The sequence below is a fragment of the Stegodyphus dumicola genome, chromosome 3 (assembly GCF_044657685.1).
Source record: "Stegodyphus dumicola isolate Sdum_Otavi_A_Nest chromosome 3, ASM4465768v1".
NCBI classification, from domain to species: Eukaryota; Metazoa; Arthropoda; class Arachnida; order Araneae; family Eresidae; genus Stegodyphus; species Stegodyphus dumicola.
Window position 1 is genome coordinate 136,560,019 of NC_140770.1, and position 20,541 is coordinate 136,580,559.

The 20,541-nt window shown below is 32.0% G+C and overlaps 1 protein-coding gene across 3 annotated transcripts in view; it reads right to left on the reverse strand.

Moving 5' to 3' along the window:
- Positions 1 to 20,541, reverse strand: part of LOC118195210 (cdc42 homolog) — a 53,617-nt gene that overhangs the window by 2,178 nt on the left and 30,898 nt on the right. The window contains exon 5 of one of the 3 annotated variants that reach the window (XM_035366470.2): positions 12,792 to 14,328. The exons of the other annotated variants lie outside the window; for them this stretch is intronic. Coding sequence (XP_035222361.2) covers positions 14,239 to 14,328 — 90 coding nt within the window. The 3' untranslated portion in view covers positions 12,792 to 14,238. Of the gene's footprint in view, positions 1 to 12,791; positions 14,329 to 20,541 lie in introns of those variants that run through there. 3 annotated transcript variants of the gene reach the window in all.

The following is a 20,541-nucleotide window of genomic DNA, read 5'->3' on the forward strand; positions in this document are numbered from 1 at the left end:
GCATTATATTCATATGAATGAGTTTTAAAAGTAATTTAAGTAAAACTGAAAATTAATGCTAAGTATTTTGCTGTCTTCCACATCTTAAATAATTTTTTGAAATATTGGAATAACATTTAATAGCAGAATCGTTAATAGGACTAATACTGGTCAACAAAGAATTTATTATAATTTATGCTGATTCTTACATACTTTTTTGTGCTGATTGCAAAAATAAAATTACATTTTTCCTTCCTTCACAACTTTTTTTTTTTTTTTTTTTTTTTTTTTTTTTTTTAAACTTCAATTACATTTACTCTTATTATTTTTTCCCTCATACAAGTACTCAAGACCCCGGCTGATGAAAAAAAGTCTTTTAAAAATAGATTTCAAGTCAGGAAAAAAAAAAAAAAATCTATAAGAAACAACTTCCATTTCCGTTTTGTAACTAAAAATTAAATTTCGTTAGCCAGTGCAATCATATTCTAAGCAATTAATATAAAAGCCAAAACGTACCGGTGAGGAAGCACTTTTACAAACATGGCTAACTGACATTCTGTTATTCCCCCTCCAATTTTTTAATTTGACTTTCAAATTATGACCCTGCATTGTTCATTAGAACTAAGCGAAATAAAGATAATAATAAAATAAAACAGAAATCAAAATAAGTGAGGACCAAGAAATTTCTCCATATTCAGAATAATTTTCTCCCGAATGATTAAAATTAATAACTATTTTTTGGCAATCAAAATCCGCAGCAATATACGCATTTTCAAATAATAAATACAGAGGGTATTTACACATTTTTTGAACTATTTTGAAGCCGTTTAATTTATGCCAAAACTGTAAACAGTTTTATTTTAAATGTTTAATCTGCTAGCCTTTTTTCTGGATTATGAGTCTGCATTGTTATTTTCATGATAGAAAGACGTTCCGCCAAATTTCTAGGAATACTGATTTCCATTCCTTTTCCAGTCCATCAATTGTGGTGGGTTTTCGCTTAAAAATAACTCTTTTCAAGATAATAAAAGCACACTAGTCCATAGGTAAAACGTCAAGGAACTTCGCAGGAATGCGTTGAAAATGCAGTACCTGTATCAATCTTCATTTTTTCAAGGAATGCAGCAGCACTTTTCAAAGTATGACTTATTTCTTTGTCTTGATTAAGTTTTATAATTTCATAGTCATTGGGATAGAGAAATGGACTTTCTTCTGTAAATAACAGAAGTAAAACCTTCTCTTGATAAAACGATTAGTTGATTTTAACACTTTTATTCTTCTCTCTTATTTTTAATTTCCCATTGTAAGAGAAAAAATCCCGAGACAACCATAAATCCCTTAACTGAAACATTTTTTTTCATAGATGGAAACAGTTTCGTATATTTTTTTCTCTTCGTTTTAGATAACAAATAGTGCAGTTTCTCAGTGCAGTCATTTAAGTAGACTCATGCTTCGTCGAAGTTCATAATGTATTCCATTTATCTCCTGCTAATTACTTATCATACGAGATACTATCTAAGTTGTTCTGCGTCGTGCCACCTGCCAAAGCAAAAGCTGATAAACATTACGTTTTTTAGAATTTTGAAATTGTAACTATTGGTTTATTATTTTATTTATTGTTGTTACAGATGTATTTAAAGACCTTGAAATTAATTTCTGTGCCGGAGGATTTTCTGCTGTTATCAACAATTTAACTTTAGAAACTTTAAGAACAGTACGTACCTTCTTCGGGTATTCATTTGGACTCTTCTTCCCTGTAGAAATAATACTGTTTTTTTCCTTTACGATTAATAATGTTGCTTATTTTGCACTTAGAAATTTTAATTCTATCATCAACCCCGCTACAAACGCGAAAAATTTCAGCAGCTGTTTCAAAACTAAAAGTATACCTGTCTTTATAGTGTTACAGTATAGCAACCAACTTTGAAATGTAAAAGTTCCGGAGGTTCTCGCGGCATCTAAAAAATTGCATTAAATTCACATTTTAATACATGATTCAGATTAATAAACTATTGCAATTCTGATATAAAATATACAAATATTTAGCTAGATATTTCAATTTTTATGTTCTTTGGCTATAATTTTCGTACATTTTTATACTGTGAAAGGCAGAAAATTTTTTATTTATCAAAGTATCTTTAAACACGAAAACAAAATTAATAATTAATATACAAACTGTTGTGCGTATAAACATAGTAATGTACTACAGTTGATCTCTAGTCACTTTTTTTCGGGTCAAATCTTTAAAAAAACTCAACCCAAACTTACGCATAATTTAAACGCTTAATGGGCCAAAAGAAATTCAGTAATTTTTTATATATATATCTGGGATTTTTCGAAAATATGCCAACATTAGGGTAATGGGAATCAATTATTTATCTGCCATTACCATAAGCTGCATCTAGCAATGCATTCATTTACAGTATCGAATTTATTTAAAATTTGCCAGTCTCAAAATGCTGAGAAATGATTTTATATTTTCAAGCAAAATTACTTTGATGGATAAAAATAAAAGCCAGTCACTGAATACAAGCCATTGTAGACTTGCTGATGTCCTAGTACACCAAAATCTACCACAGTGCATTTCCTACAATGAGAAAACCAGCTGCATGAGGAGTAGGAATTACAAACAGAAATTCCAAGAATATCCATAAGAGTAATGGAAGGGAGATCCATACGTGAAAGAAGTATTAGATTAATGGTTTTCTATTTATTAACACCTCAGATCTGAATATCAGCCGCCCAATGAAGGCAAGTCAGAAGACATGGCTAACTAGGCACTACAATGATTAAAAAAAAAAATCTAATGGTTGGTGTCTCTACAGAAAGACACAATGTCACATTTAAAAAAAAAAAGAACAGTACAGATAATGGAAGTGCTATATAAAGGCAAAAAACTAAAATCCCTACTTTAGAAAATTTTCTGTTCAGATGGTATTTACAATTCTGATAAAACCTATTCTCATGCTATTTGCCGAAAGGTTCGTTGTGTTATAAAGATGATTGCAATGCTAGAGTATAAAAGGTTAATGGACTGTATTACTGGGCCAAAATGATATGCACTGGAAAGCAGAAACTACAGGTTTAGTACACTACAGGTACGTGGAAATTGAGTAATCGATGAAAAAAATTAAGGACTTTTCATAGAATGCATTGTCAATTAAACGTCGCCCACATGGTATAGTGAAGCCTACTATGTACCGAAGGGTCTGGGTTCGAATCCCGGAGAAGACATGAATGTTTGTAAATGTGTAGCGCTGGTGTGGTATAGCAGCGAGCAGAAAGTCCTTTAGTGTGGATTAGCGGAAAGGCAGAGGGTGGGAGACCCCTGAGTGACCTACCTTGAGGGTGGAAAATAGAAGTCCACCCTCTCTTTGGAGTAGGTTCTAAGAACCACTGTTCTATGTAATATGGGCATGACAACAACATTTTTACTTCCTTGTACGAAGTAAAAAGGAAGTATTGTAATCGCGAAAAGTTTCAGGCAGCATATTTCAACGAAAATATCCATTTTGACCGCTATCGAATGCAATTTAACGATGTTTTTGCATCATATCTGTACGTAAGGACAGAATAAAATACTCTTTTCCTTCAAAAAAATTATAAAACTGCTTTAAAATTAATTCTGAAGAGAATTTTTCGTGGCGTCTGTACGAACGTATGTACGTATCTCGCATAACTCAAAAACGAGTAGCCTTAGAATGTTGAAATTTTGTATATAGGACTGCTATAACATGTAGATGTGCACCTCGTATTTTAGTTGCAATCGGCAGCACCAAACGTATATAAATATATTTATATATATATCCACTCTATTACCCGGCTCAGTGATCTCAGTTTCTTTACTCTTATATGTTTGTAAATTGTACATTTTTTGCTTTAAAAATGATTGAATTAAGTTGTTTTTATCTTCTGGTTAAGGATTTTATGCCTTTAGTAAATCTGTGTGCAATATTTTTAGAATTATCAGCAATTTTAGAGTTGTTTAATTGCCGCTAAGCCTGTTTTTAATGGCGGCCATTGATGTTTACATTTGAAACAGCAAACTAGTGGATTTGTTGCCAATCTAGAGAAACTTAGCTTCGCAACAACAAAGATAACGCATTCATTTATTATTGCCAATTAAATCATGCTTAATTCTTTCTGGAATTTTTTCGAGGAAATAAGCGTTTGAGATTTACTTCGTAATTTTTAATATAGATATTTTGAGTTTTTATGTATTTTTGCCTTCTCGCGAAGTGAGAACTGAATTAAATGAGAAATACTCAATCGTCTGTGAAAAACTGTTTCTGTTTTGTTTGCTTAATTTCTTTTATACATAGTTCTAGCTTTATTATAGTATTTGAATAGAACATGTGGCAAAGATTAGGTAACTCTTTATATGATATACATTTTGTGCATTCTGAGTTATAATATGAATGAAATATAATACTTTTAAGTAAACCTAGCGCCAGAGTTTCGCTATGGTAAACAAAGTGAATTTTAAAGAATGCATTTATTCTATTGTGGTTTATGCGCTGTCGGCGAAGTAGGTTTAATTCAATCTAATAAGTTTAAATAAAATGCAAGAAAAAATGTGTATAATTTAATATTCCGTACAAGGAAGTCATGTGGTGTACACATCAGATTTTTATTAAGCAAAATATAATATTTGAGTTAATTATAAAACAAATTCAAGAATAAAATTAATTTTACAAATCTCATAATTAGCATTAAATAATAAATAGTTCTACATATTTTTAAAAAAGATTAGTAGCTTTTTATTTTAACTTTTCTAACAGTCAGCTTTATACTGAATCTTTTCTCTCTCATTTTGTCATGTGCTCGCTCAGTCTAGAGGTATATGCAAATTTTATGTCAAGTGGAATAAGTTAAACTGTGAAGTAAAATAATAACCAGCATGACTCATAACATAAGCTCTATGTTCCCACTGCAGTTGCTTGCTCAGAGATAAAAAGTGCTGATCAGAATACGCGTGAAAGCCTGACATTGAAAGTGGTGAAAGTTAGTTGCACATTGTCTTTTGTCTGGGACATCATACACTGGTGTGCAAAACTTAAGCAACAGCAGGGTTTTTTGCCATAACACCACGAGAAATCAACTGAGAGACATGAAATGCAGAAATGAAGGAGAGTATTATGTACATAAAGGATCACAAAAGCATCGGAGATGAAAAAGGAATACAATGCATACGGTATGGAATCAAACAAAAACAAGCTTTATTGAACGCATAGTATCGTGACTCCTGATAGTCTATCCAAGAGGAAGAACAAGCAGATGTTCCTTAATATGGGATATGCCCTCACCTCACTGCAATGGTTGCTTTGCACCGTCTCTGCGTACTCAGAACTACTAGCTGGTGTAACATTTCTTGCGGAGTGCCCCTTCCTCAATCAGCATCTATTTGAGTTGTTAGGTGTTCTCCGGAGGATGTAAGCGTGCTGCAATGAGTCTCCCCAAAGCATCCCACACATGTTCGATGGGATTTAAATCTGAGAAGTGCACTGGCAAATCCATTCGAGTGATATCTTCACTTTTCAGTAGCTCCTCAACAGCAAGAGTCCGATGTGGCCGTGCATTGTCATCCATAAAAGTCTGGGCCAGTGGCACCTCGGAACAGACGCACATGGGGAGGAATACCTCCTCACAAAAGCGATCCCCAGTTACACACCCTCTGTCGAAAACGTGGAGCTCAGTTCGCCGTTCAGCACAATGCCTCCCCAGACAAAAACTTCAGGACCACCGTTACGGTGTCTTTCCTTGATGTTACTGGGATAAAAACAGGTTCCGACCTCTCTCCAAATCAAAACACGTTGAGAATCGCTTCTGGTACTGAACACTCTCATCCGTAAAGAGAACACGACTCCATTGATCAGTTGTCCCGTTTTTGTGCTCTCTGCACCACTGTAAACGGTGGCCAACTTTTAACGGGAGGCAGCATTCAGGACAGCAGGCGAATACACCCCCTTTGCGAAGTCGTCTTAGCACAGTACACCGCGACACTTGTCGCACCATTGCTGAGCAATGGCGCTTGCTGTCGGCCTCTTTTCGCCTGTAGGACGATATATCGGTCATCCCCTGCAGTTGTCGTCCTCAGGCAGCCACAACCAACCTATCTAACAACTGTACCTGTGGTTTGGAATGCTTTCCAAGGGCGCGAAACGACACTTTTGTTGATTCCGAACTCTGCAGCTACGCTGGTGACAGTACGCCCCTCCAGCTTTCCGATCATTCTTCCACATGTGAAGTCGTCCAGGTGATTTCTTCTAGCCATACTTCACGAAATGACTCACTGGTACCCCCAGACAAAAACTTCAGGACCACCGTTACGGTGTCTTTCCTTGATGTTACTGGGATAAAAACAGGTTCCGACCTCTCTCCAAATCAAAACACGTTGAGAATCGCTTCTGGTACTGAACACTCTCATCCGTAAAGAGGACCCGACTCCATTGATCAGTTGTCCCGTTTTTGTGCTCTCTGCAACACTGTAAACGGTGGCCAACTTTTAACGGGAGGCAGCATTCAGGACAGCAGGCGAATACGCCCCCTTTGTGAAGTCGTCTTAGCACAGTACACCGCGACACTTGTCGCACCATTGCTGAGCAATGGCGCTTGCTGTCGGCCTCTTTTCGCCTGTAGGACAATATATCGGTCATCCCCTGCAGTTGTCGTCCTCGGGCAGCCACAACCAACCTATCTAACAACTGTACCTGTGGTTTGGAATGCTTTCCAAGGGCGCGAAACGACACTTTTGTTGATTCCGAACTCTGCAGCTACACTGGTGACAGTACGCCCCTCCAGCTTTCCGATCATTCTTCCACGTGTGAAGTCGTCCAGGTGATTTCTTCTAGCCATACTTCACGAAATGACTCGCTGGTACTTGCAGCGAATATGTTGAATTGCGTCTCCGTCCTTCCTTTTATTCTATTGTTGAGCTGCGTGTGCCGACATCATGCATTTTGTGTACGCTCACGTCGCCTCTGACGTTTTGTTCCTGATATTTGCATACACATAACGTTTCTACTCACTTACGTGTTCATTATACTGATCACCAGACCTCCTTTTCTGCAATTTTATGGCTATCTGCTAAATTTTTACATTGTCGCTTAAGTTTTGCACACCAGTTTAGTTTCATGCAAATTTGCTGAAGTTGCAACCCAATTGATATAGAGTATTTAATATAAAGTTCCAATAAGCCACTGAAATACTAGAGATGGTAAGTCGTTTGGCATTAAGTCTAATTAGCTGTAAGGAATAAATTTTCCCATTTTTGTGCTGTATCTTACATACACAATAAGAGATAATTTCTAGCAGTTAGTTACAAATAATTAAATTATGTAGTTACTCTTAGCGATAATATATTTACATGGTTACAATTAGAATTTTAAAAAAATTTCTAAGAAATAGCCATTACGAAAGCACCAAGAACATTTTAGAGTTACAATTTATAACATTGATTCCTAAATGATTACATTAGAAGCTACATCAAATTTATGTTTTGCAGCTACAACAAAATACTTATATGCCTTTTTAATTTGAAAATTTTAAATATTTTAGCTAATTTATACATAGATTTCCTACCCTTTGGCATCTTTTTTAAGTTTTTTTTTTTTTTTCAATAAACAAAGCAATGCTCCCACTAGTTCTCTGCTTCATCACCTAATTTGTTAATGTTTCAATAATGTACCTTTGAAGGATATTTTTTTTTTTTTCAATCAATTTCCTCGATTTTAGAATTTTCAGAGTTCGTTAAAATTTTTTTTTTTGTTATTTTAAAGAACTGCTTAGAGTGTAGAGAAGATATTGGTAATTTTATTTCTTTAATATAGGTATTCAAAATAAATATGAAATGATATAAGGTCAAGACCAGCATAATTTTTTTTAATGTAGGGCCAGGTGCTGAAGTATGTATAGTACATAGAGACATATATGATGAATCTTTTAATTAATTGTCAGTTTTTAATTTCTTTGGTGCTTGTGCCTAATGGAAAGATAAATAAATATACTAAGAGAAAGACTTCTTGGATAAATAGGAGAAAATTCAAATAATTTTCTTTTCACTGCTCTCCCAAATATTCTTCATAAATATCCGACAAAACACATCCATTACATAATAATAACATGATGCTAATTTTCATCTCACATTTTTCTGGAAACTTTACGTCTATAAATCTTGCCTTCAGATCTGAGAGGTGAAAGGTCTAAAATCCAAAAGACAAATTATCCTAATCACCTCTGTGAGAGCAAAAAGCCTGAAGATTTTTTTTTAAAAGTCACAAAAGAAAAGGATAAAGTGAATTTTCAAGAGAAAACTGATGCATATTGAAATATTCTGAAACAATTACACGAGAAAAACTCTTAACATGAAAAAGTATAAAAATACAAATGAAATTAATTTTTAAATAGTTATAGTAGCATTTTTGTTTTCTAAGAAGTGTTTCAGAAACTGTGCTTTATAGCATTTATTATCTTGTTTATTTTTAAGTCACCAAAATGGATAGTACGGTCACTTTAATAAATATTTTTATTTTTGTTATTTCTTAAATACAAGTATAATTTCAATTTATTATAATTATTTTTAACGATATTTATCATGTTTCTAATTATGCCAAAAGAACCTCCTTTAAAAATATCAAAAGGGTGGCTACAATTCAAAAAGGTAATGCTTTATATACGGTGGGATTACAAAAGAAAATATATACCATGAAATTGTTGCTACAAATTCAGACAATAAATTTTAAAAAATACAGTTCCAAAATGGTAGCAAAAACTAAAGCAAAGGCATAAACAAAAACTAAAGCAAAAGCATGGTCAATCATCTAAGTGTCTTCAATTATGACCAGTGCTCGGCCTTACATTTCAGTGAATGCCATACAAAAACTTACTCAATATGGCTGGGATGTTTAGTATACATTCTTCCACATTCACTAGACATTGCCCCTCAGATTTTCACCTCTTTAAAAATTCTCTGAATGGCTTGGAATTGATTTCTTTGAAGACTGTCAAATAGTTCTTTGGTAAATTCTTTACACTTTATGAAATTTTATGCTTTTGTACTACTTTATTCTACAAAACCACACAACTTTTTAGATGAATATCAATAAATTATGATCACAAGGTAATAAATAAAACTGCATGTAAATGTAAATATTATTCACATCATTTTAGCATGTGAAAACTTACAAATTATTCGAGTCAAAATCCTTTCAGTGTGTTCATAACCAGATTATAAATTTAAAAATGTTAGACACTTATAAATTGCAAGGGATATCATTAGATGGCATTGGTCATTACCAATACATCTAAATATATGAAAATATATTAACCAAAGTTTTTATAAATTGCCCAATTTTACAGAATTATTTCTTGTTTGAACGAAGTCAAAAATAATTTCCATTACTCATTTCCCCTTCATCTAAGTTCCAGAACATACACACATGAACAACACTGAAATGCTCTTTCTCAACAAGTTACAATTCTGTTATAAATTTAAGCTACTAACTTCTTCACTCCCAGCACATCATACATGATATACTTCAGTTTCATTCTATGGGTACACCATATCAAATGTCAAAGACTAACGAAATCTCACTATATCATATTTGATCTGTTGAGACAGAATACTTTATTTGAAATGCAAAATATGAATGAATAATGTTAGAATTTTATGAAACTTAAATAAAAGGCCTGATTGCTAACCTTCTTGGTATGAATATTACTTATAATTTCATTCTATGGTAATATGTGCTGTGTTTATAATACATATAGTACAAAGTCCGTAATCCAAACATCCATTATCCGGACCTCAAAGCCACAAACTTACGCATGTGCACTTCCGATAGTGAAGAATGTGACAGAGAAGTTATTGAAAACGAAAAAATTTCGATTGACAAGTTAGTCTGTATTCTCGACACAACAATTACAGGACTTCAACAGTGGAACTTTATAACTAAACAAGAAATTATGTCTGTTTATAGAATTAAAGAGAAAGTATTAGCACAAAAAACGAAGCAACTTAAACAACTTACATTGAAAGAAATGTTTAATAAAGTAAACAAATAAATATTAAGCTTTTTTTTTTTTTTTTGTAAATTTTGATACCCTTTAGATCATAATTGCTCTTTATTTCATAAATTATGGTTTCATATTTTTAATTGTATAATTTCTGCATGCCATCTTACCAGATTTAAATTGATGATCTATAATCCGGAATCGCCGAAGTCCCGACGAGTCCGGATTACGGACTTTGTACTGTATTTAGAATTCAGAAATGTTTTACATAGTACAATTAGCTTAAAATTGTGTTTTTAAGTATGGAAATAGGCTGTGATACATAAAGATAATTAAATTCTTATGTTTTCTACTCCATTCTCATACAAAAATAGTTTCAGTATGTAAATATAATCATTACTACTAATACTGCAGTTTAACGCTATAAAGCAACCAAGTTGTAAAAATATGTTAATATTAGCCAAATCTAAGTACGCAGATAGAGATTTTAAAATGTGCCCACACAATTTCATTACATATATATTTTGGAGGAAAAGGATTCAAGGTGCAACTTGGTCATTATATAATCAAGAAAATGCTACTTATGATCTTTTTGTAAATTTTGAGGTTTGGGGGCCTAAACACTTGGCAGTTTGTAGGGTTAGCTAATTTTAAAGTTTTATTTGAAGTATGAATAGAAGGATATTATATTTATGTTATAAAAACCGAAATATTTTGATAAAAACAGAATTTGTAGGAATTAATTTTGCATGCTCGGACAAACATTTTAAGGTCATGGTTAACAAGGAAACTGGTGTCAGGAGAAAAGAGGTTGAAAGCAACATTCATTTATTTTTACACAGTATTTTTCTTTAACCACTTGCGCTAAAAAGACGTGCCATGCACGCCGAGCTGCTTTTGTCTCAAACCGCAAGCGACGTGAACACCACGTCGATAGGCATTTATCGCAAAAATAAAAAAACGGGTTGCACACCTCGCCTAACAACGAGATTGTTTATGTTTAGAAACGTGCACAGAGTTAATACACAATAATTTAATATGTTCATTATAATGTAGATTTTTTGTGGCAACAGTTGTTTTTTATATATTGCTTTGACCTTGATAACTCACGGTATGTTATTCTTTTTGTAATGTTTAAAATGCTAAATAAATAAGTTTGTTGTTAATTAAAAAAAGTTTTCTCTGCGAAATATATTACCATTCATCCGAAGTTATTAAATAAGTCAAGAAATTGATTAATTTCAAACAGTTTATTTCTCGAGTTACAGCTCTAGATTGCATTCGCAGACGCGGAGCGGCGTAAACGAGACACTTTACTGCTTGTTATATTGTAGCGCACGGCACCGCAACCGTGAAATAGTGGTAGCACAAATGGTTAATATGGCAAATATGATTTAGAAGATCAGTGTTCTTAAATTCACTAAAACTTTAACCATTACATACAATACAGGCATTATTTCATTTACAGTAGTTAACAAGGAATCATACCAAAAGCATACTTGCCAACCTACAATACTCAAAAATTGGAGGAATTTTTTAAGAAATCCTTAGATTTTTAAATGATAAAATATATATTTTAATAATGAATTAACTTTAAATAGTTATTAATTAATATCTGAAAGTTCAACTACTAATTCCTAAATGCCCTTTGTTTCCACAGAAAAAAATTGCTTTTTTCAATAGAACTGTTGTCCTTGTGCTTTTGTGTCAGCACGTTTGAGAACATTGGACCGAAAAAATCGAAAAAACGCAATGACCAATGATACACATTGCAAATTTATTGCATTCCTTGAGGAAATAATAGAAGTCATCGGTGTACGATTTTTGAAAAGTACATGAGTATTTTACCTTTCTGCAGACACAACTAAAACAAAATATTGCAATTCTTAAAATTATTTAAGTAATTAAAAATATTACGTATTAAACCATTCTTAAAAATCTCAAAAGCACATATGTTCTTAACAGCTTAGCGACATGATGAACAAAATAACAACCTCAATCTTGCTTTTGTGCTCATCGGGCTAATATGTGCCAGTTGTCATGCAGTAGCACTTCATGCTCATTGGAGAAATGGAACGCAATGTTTTCAGATATATACTCTCACACACAAAGCAGAAGTGCACCGTTAATTTTTCATTGATGAAACTACTATGCAGTCTAGAGAAAAACAAGATACCTAAAATCACTTTTTGGAGACACAAATAAAGAAGTATAAAGCCAAGATACATAAAAATCGTGAGATATGCTAAGAATAACAGAAAGTTAGGAGACATATATTGTAAATCAGATTGGCGGGAGAACAGCTGGAAATTGGGAGAGTTGGCAACTCTGCAAGAGAATTTTAAGATTATGATGGAAGTTTAAATTATTAACAAATATCAAATACAATATGCAAACTATTTCAACATAACCTCACCAATGAAATAAAAAGAGTGTACTGCTATATTAGGCAAACCATAAATCATCAGTGTTAAGGTATTTCAAAATCTTTTAATTAAAAAAGCACATACATAATAAATTTATTCATTCTCTTCAAAATACCACTCACAAAGTACTTATATAAGAAGGAAGCAGAATTTTTAAATATAAATTATACCATTTCTTAATGAATTTTCCCTTTAAAAAATAATCATTTATTAATTTTTATAGAATACATATTACTGCTAGTTTTTGTAATGTTACTGATAAGAAAACCATTTTAATCATTTAAAAACACTGACACTGGAAGAGGGAAATAAGCTTTGGCACAAATCACATATTGTTTACACAGGAATACACACAACAGTAAAGCAAAGACAATATAGTTTATTAATTTTTTTATTAAAATTGCTTCATCCAGTACATAAAGTGTATATTAACATGTGGCACAGGCTGTCTCTTATAACACACAAACAGGCAGAAGCCATTTCACATTATTATTTTTTTTTTAATATTTTCTTTAAATACTGAACAGCATTCTATTAGGAAGACACATTGTGCTGAACAGTGCTCTTACTTTTGATTTGTACAGTACAAAACAAAAAATGCACAAACAATTGAAAAAAATCACATAAATAGTTATCAACACAATTACAATCAGTTGGGTCGCAATGAGCACCTACTGTGCATAATAATAATATTTAAAAAAATCAATGAAATGGAATTAGAATTGCATTTAAAAACTGATAAAATTAATGATTAAAGGGGAAAATCAGTTTGAGCACCCTGAAGAGAAACTTTGATGGGTCTGTTAAGAATATGGGCAAGTTAAAAAATTTATATTTTAGAAAGAATGTTTACATGCCTAAAAAAGATAAATGCATAATATAAGCAATAAGCTGACTACTCACCCAAAGGAGGGAACATGCATACCAAAGGTGCCACAGGGAGATTATTTCAAAAAAGTAAATGTTTCCTGTACACTTAACAGATTAAGCATAATAAAACTGTATTAACTCAAGTTCTACACAATGAAAATTTATATTGAGCATGTATTACAATCCAACAATCTAAATACCTATGCATGGCTGCAGTTACAACAATATATTTTCCCAAAAATTGTTCTGAGGCACTTTAAGGACTAAAAAGGAATGAATGTTTTAGATCCCCAAAACACTTTCAATATGCACAAGAAATATATAAAAAGACTAATTGTTTCAATTTTTATAATTTTTTATAAACTCAGATTAAATTTCATTAGAAATTACAAAATGGATTGTGGCAACTAAAATATTATGGTCATCTGATAATAATTTAAGATATAAAACAAGGTTTACATAACACTAAACTAAAAGTATTGCATCGGCAAAAAAAGGACATGGGTTCTCCACCTTTCCTCTAACACTCATAAAAAAATCAACCATGATTAAGATCAGCATCAAACAATCATCCTCCATCAATAGAAAACCCACCAGCTAAAAAGACAACCTATACAGCAGGTTGAAAAACAGTTTTTGCTGGCATATCTTTTCTCCATACTATACTTAGAGAAATGAAATAAAGTGGCACTTAATAATCAGTCTTGGTCCTTTTCATTTAACCCTGAAACATGCTAAATGATGTTTAGTTTGGTAAATGCGCTTAACATATAGGAGTACAATAACGTAGTCCAGAAAATGATACAATTAGCGCAGGGATTCGCTAATGGATTCTGGATTACAAAAAGAGCAATTTTTTTATGATGTTTCACTGAATATAATTGTTCAGAGAAGGAGAAAAGCCAAGAGATGAAAATTTCAGGTCGTCTTGATGTCGACTTAAACCTTGATCTTATAACAGCCTGCATTTTCGTCTTGGTTTAGGTTCAGGCGGTTCCAAAGCTGCCAATATTGCCTCATCAAAAACATTCTTCAAGCCTTTCTATTAAATAAGAAATATTAAAAACAATTACTACATGAAAAGAAAAGATGTAAATACCATAACTGCCAACCTTGAAATATAAAAAAACAGGAGGTTTCTAATGCTGCACCATTTCAAAATTGTCTTAAACTGACTTTCTTGATTTATGTTATTAAACTATTTACAACAGGATTCTGATAAAAATTCATTAATATTTAATGTTCTTTGTCTCAGTTCATTTTGTAATTTTCTTACAGTTTGAAAGTCCTGTTTGAGTAGGAAAGAAGTGTTTTTAAATATGATTTAGCCTGAGGGGCATATTAACCTTTATACTGTATGAGTTTTTGTGTGTGTGTGTGTGTGTGTGTGTGTGTGTGTGTTTTGCTTACTTTATATACTAATTCATAATTAAAAATATTTTGATTTCTTACTTTCTTTAATGATGTAAATATCTTAATAAATGGAAAATTTTGAACATATATTACATGTAAGTAATTATACAAATTTTGTTGATAAATGTTGTTTAAATACAAATAAATGCCGTTTGAATAAATAAATTCAAAAAGCAATGCCACTTAGCTAAACTAATAATGTACATATTAGTGCATAGACAAACTTGCCATATATTCATGTAATATATGACATGCAATGTAAATATACCATATACAAGTATGATATAAATATACTATACACCATGTCCTCAAAAGTCCACCTGGCCTTTGGTTTAGCAGCTGTTCATCGCAGACTTTCAATTACAAGAGCATTTTAAATGACACACATATTAATGTTAGGGCATTTTTAAACTTGAAAAAATTAGTTTTATAGATATTACAAAATCTAGCCTTTTATATGTTCCTCAGTTTTTTTACATTTAAGAAAATTTTATACTCACTATATTAAAAAATAAAAAAGATTTGACTCTATAGCCAAAAGTGATTGAAATATTTAACTTCAAAATCTACAATTGACATCATACTCAATTTGCATTGATGGATTGGTTAGCAAATAAATTGGAATAAATTGACAGATTCTGTCCTCCTTAAATGCTACTATTTTTGGATTTACCAATATCTAATTTATAATTTTATTACACTTCATATAACAAATTTTTTACTCAAATAATTAACATGTTTCCAAAGTTTAAAATGTATTAATAGTCTCATCAAGTTTTACTACTTTGGAATCATCCAGTAATAGTACAAAAATTCATTAATGTACAGACGCAAATAAGATTATGAGTTGGCTTCTTGCCAATGCTGAAGCCTGCTAGCATTTCTCAGAACATTTTATAACAAGTTTAAATTTTTCTCAATATAGTATAGGGGGCAGAAGAAAATGTATATATATATATATACAGGGTGATTCTAAATTACTTTTACAAATTAAGAGGGGTGATAGTACTCATCCAGATGAGCAATTAATAGTTACTATAGAACATAAGGTCACATTCCACTCTTAGAGGCAGAAAAGAAGAATATTAGAATTCCAATCTGAAATTACAACAGTGTTGGGAGAGCGAATGAACGAGACCAAATGTTGCACAATCAGTTAAGTGACAAACTCGCAGAGAGTGCACAAAACGGATAAAACCCAAAACTTGGCGTTTGAGCGTTAATTAGAGCTAAGACTTTGATGGCTAACATTCAAATACACATCTTTGGTAGGCAAGGTCTCAACCTCGCAAATGATTACAACATGTTGATTATCTAAATTATTAGGGGGAAAAACTACCTTGACATCAAGTATCAAGGTAACAGTTGTTTTTCTCTTAGCCATCTTTTATCCTGTCTTCCTGGATTTGCTCTGCTGCGCTCATTCTACTTGAAGCCTAGTTCTATGGGGCACGACGTTCCGACAGCCGGAATGCAGCATGAGCTTTTCATGCTAATCTTGGCATGCAGCTGACGTTGTAGTTAGTTGATAACATTCAGCCCTTGATTACATAATTAACTTGTTGCAATCGTTTGGGAGGTTGAGACCTTGCCAACCAAGATGCGCTTTTGAGTGTTTGCCATCAAAGTCTGAGCTCGAATTAACACTCGAACGTCAAGTTTTCGGTTTTATCCATTTTGTGCACTCTGCGAGTTTGTCACTAAACTGATTGTGCAACATTTGGTCTCGTTCATTCGCTCTTCCAACACTGTTGTAAGTTCAGATTGGAATTCGAATATTCTTCTTTTCTACCTCTCAGAGTGGAATGCGATCTTATATTCTATGGTAAGTATTGTTCATCTGGATGAGTACTATCACCCTTCTTAATCTGTAAAAGTAATTTAGAATCACCCTGTATATATGACCAATGGTAGTGAAAATAAAGGCTGGGGAAGAATTTTACTAAACATGTTAATGTAAAACTAAATTAAATACAAATGTTAATTTATTAATTATTGGTTAAATCTTTATAAAAAATGCTACAAATATCAACAATCAATTAAAACCATTCAGACCAAATAAAATTAAATAAAATTACACTGAAAATCATTAGGTATGGGGAAATGGTATATACCACACACTTAAATTACCAAGATTTATCAATTCAATAAATTTCATTTATCGCTGGGAAACATTTTTCTTAGTAAAGATTAAAAACTGGAAGTTGTAATGAAAAGGAAAAAAAAGGGGGGATTGCCAGCTATGAAATGCTAATCAGAAATCCCCAAAACAGCACTTGTCTTTTGTAGTGGCCTTAGGGAGAAAGTTTATTTGGTGCATTTCTGCATTGGTAAGAAATGTTTGATGATCTAACTAGATTTTCATAATTGCATTGTGTCAGTAAAATGTTTTTTCATTGTCTATTTTCAATCTCTCACTCACTATTTTCAATCTTCCATCAATATAAAAATAAACTGTAATTTTTATCCGAGGCATTATTAGCAGCAATTACTGAGTTGCAGACACTTGAAAGAATGTGTACAAAAGGAATTTTTTTAATAAGTTTATATATATATTTTTAATAAATTGAAAACATGACTATATTAAATAAAATACTAAATAGAACTTTCTGGCATGTTTAAAAAATTAACATAACTGTATTAAATATGATAATGTACACTTTAAATATATTCTATTGAACTATGTTATTTTAAATAAATTGCTGAAAAAATTGCATTAAATGCTATAATAAATACAAATTTCTATTAAGTTTGTTCTACATATATACATTAACTTGTGTTGTATAGATACTGAATAAATTGCCTGATTATTATTTAAAGAAGTCAATTTTTGTGGATGTTTACAAAATTTGGCAATAAATCACAATTTTTTAAGCCCAAATTACACCAATGCCATTTCAAGGCTACTAAAAAAGACAAGTATTCCCAAAACTTAGAACAGAACTGTATTGTAACTTAAAAGCAGAACTTATCTACATTCAGGAATACTTTACCTCACTTTTTCAAAATACATACTTTGCTCTGAGCTACTATTAGCCTCTGAAGCCATTTAATTTGATAAACAAAACTAACCAGTTTGTCTACTTCATTTCCTACCATCTATTTTCCACAAGCATGTTCTAGCACAGGGGTTCCCAACCCTATGCCTGAGGGCACCATGGCACCCGCTGATCGTTTAGCGTGTGCCTGCCACTGTGAGATTACAATAAAAAATTAAAATGTTTTAGTTTTCAATAATATCCTATGTAAAAGTTTTGACATTTTTAATGAAATAGAAATTGCATCCAACACAGATAACAGTACAAAATTATCTGATTGATCTTTTTTTATATTCATACATTATTATATCTATCTAATTATAAATTCACCTTAAAAAAGTAAATGGTGCCCTCCGTCTGAGAGAATATAATTCATTATTCTAGAATATACTCTTAGGGGCAGAAAGGTTGGGGAACCCTTTTCTAACAGTATGCTTTAATAACTATGCAGAAAATTTTCCAGCTGTAAAAAGGATTACTAAAATTTGTATTTTGTAGTGTAGCATCATAAGATGAAAGTTGAATTCATAATTAAGAGTAATAATTCGTGTTCTCACTTTTTTTTTGTGTGTGTGTGCATGTTCAGGTTTATAGAAATTGTTGTTTATGTTCTGCATAGTTAGCAAATCTAATAAAGTTAAAAACCTAACTATCTTTTTATTTATTGACGCATGACAAGACTTTAGGCTAAAGAAGCAGTTTGCTGCAATTTTTAATAAGAGATTTGTCTATTTTTTTCCAATTATTTACAATCAACTTTTAACACGGAAGCTAAAGTATTAAAGCAATTAAAATTACATGTGAACCTGAAATAAATTAGCATAATGCATATTAGCAGATAAAACATGCAAATGTAATATTTTTTCTTAAAACAAAATATTTTTTCTTAAAACAATCGTAAAATGACAAATAAATAATTTTAAAATATCTTTGTGTGATATTTAAATTAAGGATTCCATTATAAAATATTTATCCTCTTTTTCTACAGGGTGCGGCAGGAAAACTACCTTATTTTTAAAATGAATAACACAAACAGTATAAGCGATATCAGTTTATTATTTTTTTTCCAAGTTATAGAGAGACACTTAAAGTTTTCTTTTATTACGGTTTAAAAATAATATCATTAAGGTGGCCTCTGTTCTAGTCAATGTATTAAGATAGTCGAGTTTTGAAGTTTCTTTCCACTCTTACCAGCATATCAATGGGTATGTTTTCAATATCAGCTTGAATATTGTTCTTCAGATGAGTGTGTCTTTGGACGTTAGAGATTTCAGATAGCCCTACAAAAAGAAATCACACAGGGCTAAATAAGCGAGCACACTGGCCATGATAGCCCCGTAAGGAGATAAGGCATCCAGGGAAATGTTCTCCAAAAAACCATGGTCCAATGATGCCTATTCTGGACAATGCACACCAAACAGTCACACATACTGTATGGAGGGGCTGCTCATGAAATTCTAGGGGATTCGTGTGACTCTATTATCGCATGTTTTGCTTAATGCATGCTGCAACCGGAAAGATGAAAACTAGCCTCATCGCTAAAGAACACAAGGGCATCACGAGGCATATTGTCAAGATTGGCTTTGCATGCATTATTCCGTGAAAGAAAATTGCGTGGATTAAGTTTTTGCACCACTACCAATTTATATGGATGAAAATGCAGTACGTTGAAAAGTAAGACTCCACAGTGAACTCTCACTCCTCTCTCTCCCACTGCATGATTGGGTACTAAACCTACATGGTATAAAATGGTAGATACCACTCTTTTCAATAAGCGCTACCCCACCTTTCTCGGAATAAATGTCTCTAGATGGCGTGCATTTCAAATAAGAAAGTTCCCCTGCCGCACCCTGTATTCAACAGTTTTGGCTACCTGGCCATTAATTGAACAAATAAAAACTTTTAAGTACCAAAAAATAAATTTAAAAAGACGTTTTTGGTGTAGTTTTTTAGTAAGTAAAATAATTACAGATGTTGTTCTTAAAAAATCAAGAGTTTAAACAAGAAATTTTGAATCTCCAACTAAGACTGTCAAAATTAAATGGAATGATAATATTCAAATACTGATGATCTAAAAGCTGCATGCACACATAAAAAAAAATAAATAAAATAAAATAAAATAAAAAACTGTAGAAATTCCAAAATGAAATGGATATAAATGACAAATTCTTTCAGTAGAAAACTCCCAACACTGTCATAGGTAATTTATCACTTGAAATTTTCATGGAAGTTCATGCTCTTAGCTTTCAGTGCAAGGAAGGAGAAAGGTTTTCTCCAAACAGATTCACATTTTCAAAACAACTGCCCCTCTCCCCCTAACAAGGACTTCCAGAAAATGTTACAAACCAATTCTTAACCCCCCCCCAAATATAATAAAAAGCAAATATTAAAATGCTTATAAAAACACAAATCTTAAATACATATATTACATTACACTGCAACAATCATTAACACAAACTACTCACAAAAAGCACACACAAGCAATACATTTGGGAAAAGATAATGATTTCCTTCTAATTCTACAAATTCAAGTAGAATATAAAATCTAACATAAATCCCTTTTTATTTCAAATTTCTCAGTCATATTTACATGGAACCTTCAACAGACAGACAAAAATTTTTTGATAGTATTTGTGGTTTATAAATAAATTAAAGAGCTTTCTATTTTCACCTTCCCCCAATTTTGAAAAACTTCAGAATTTTGTTATTACTTTCAATGTTGCATGCACTATGATGTAATAGGATAACATAAATGTACCATTTAAAACACATATAATTTTTATTGATGATGCTCCAAAAATTTT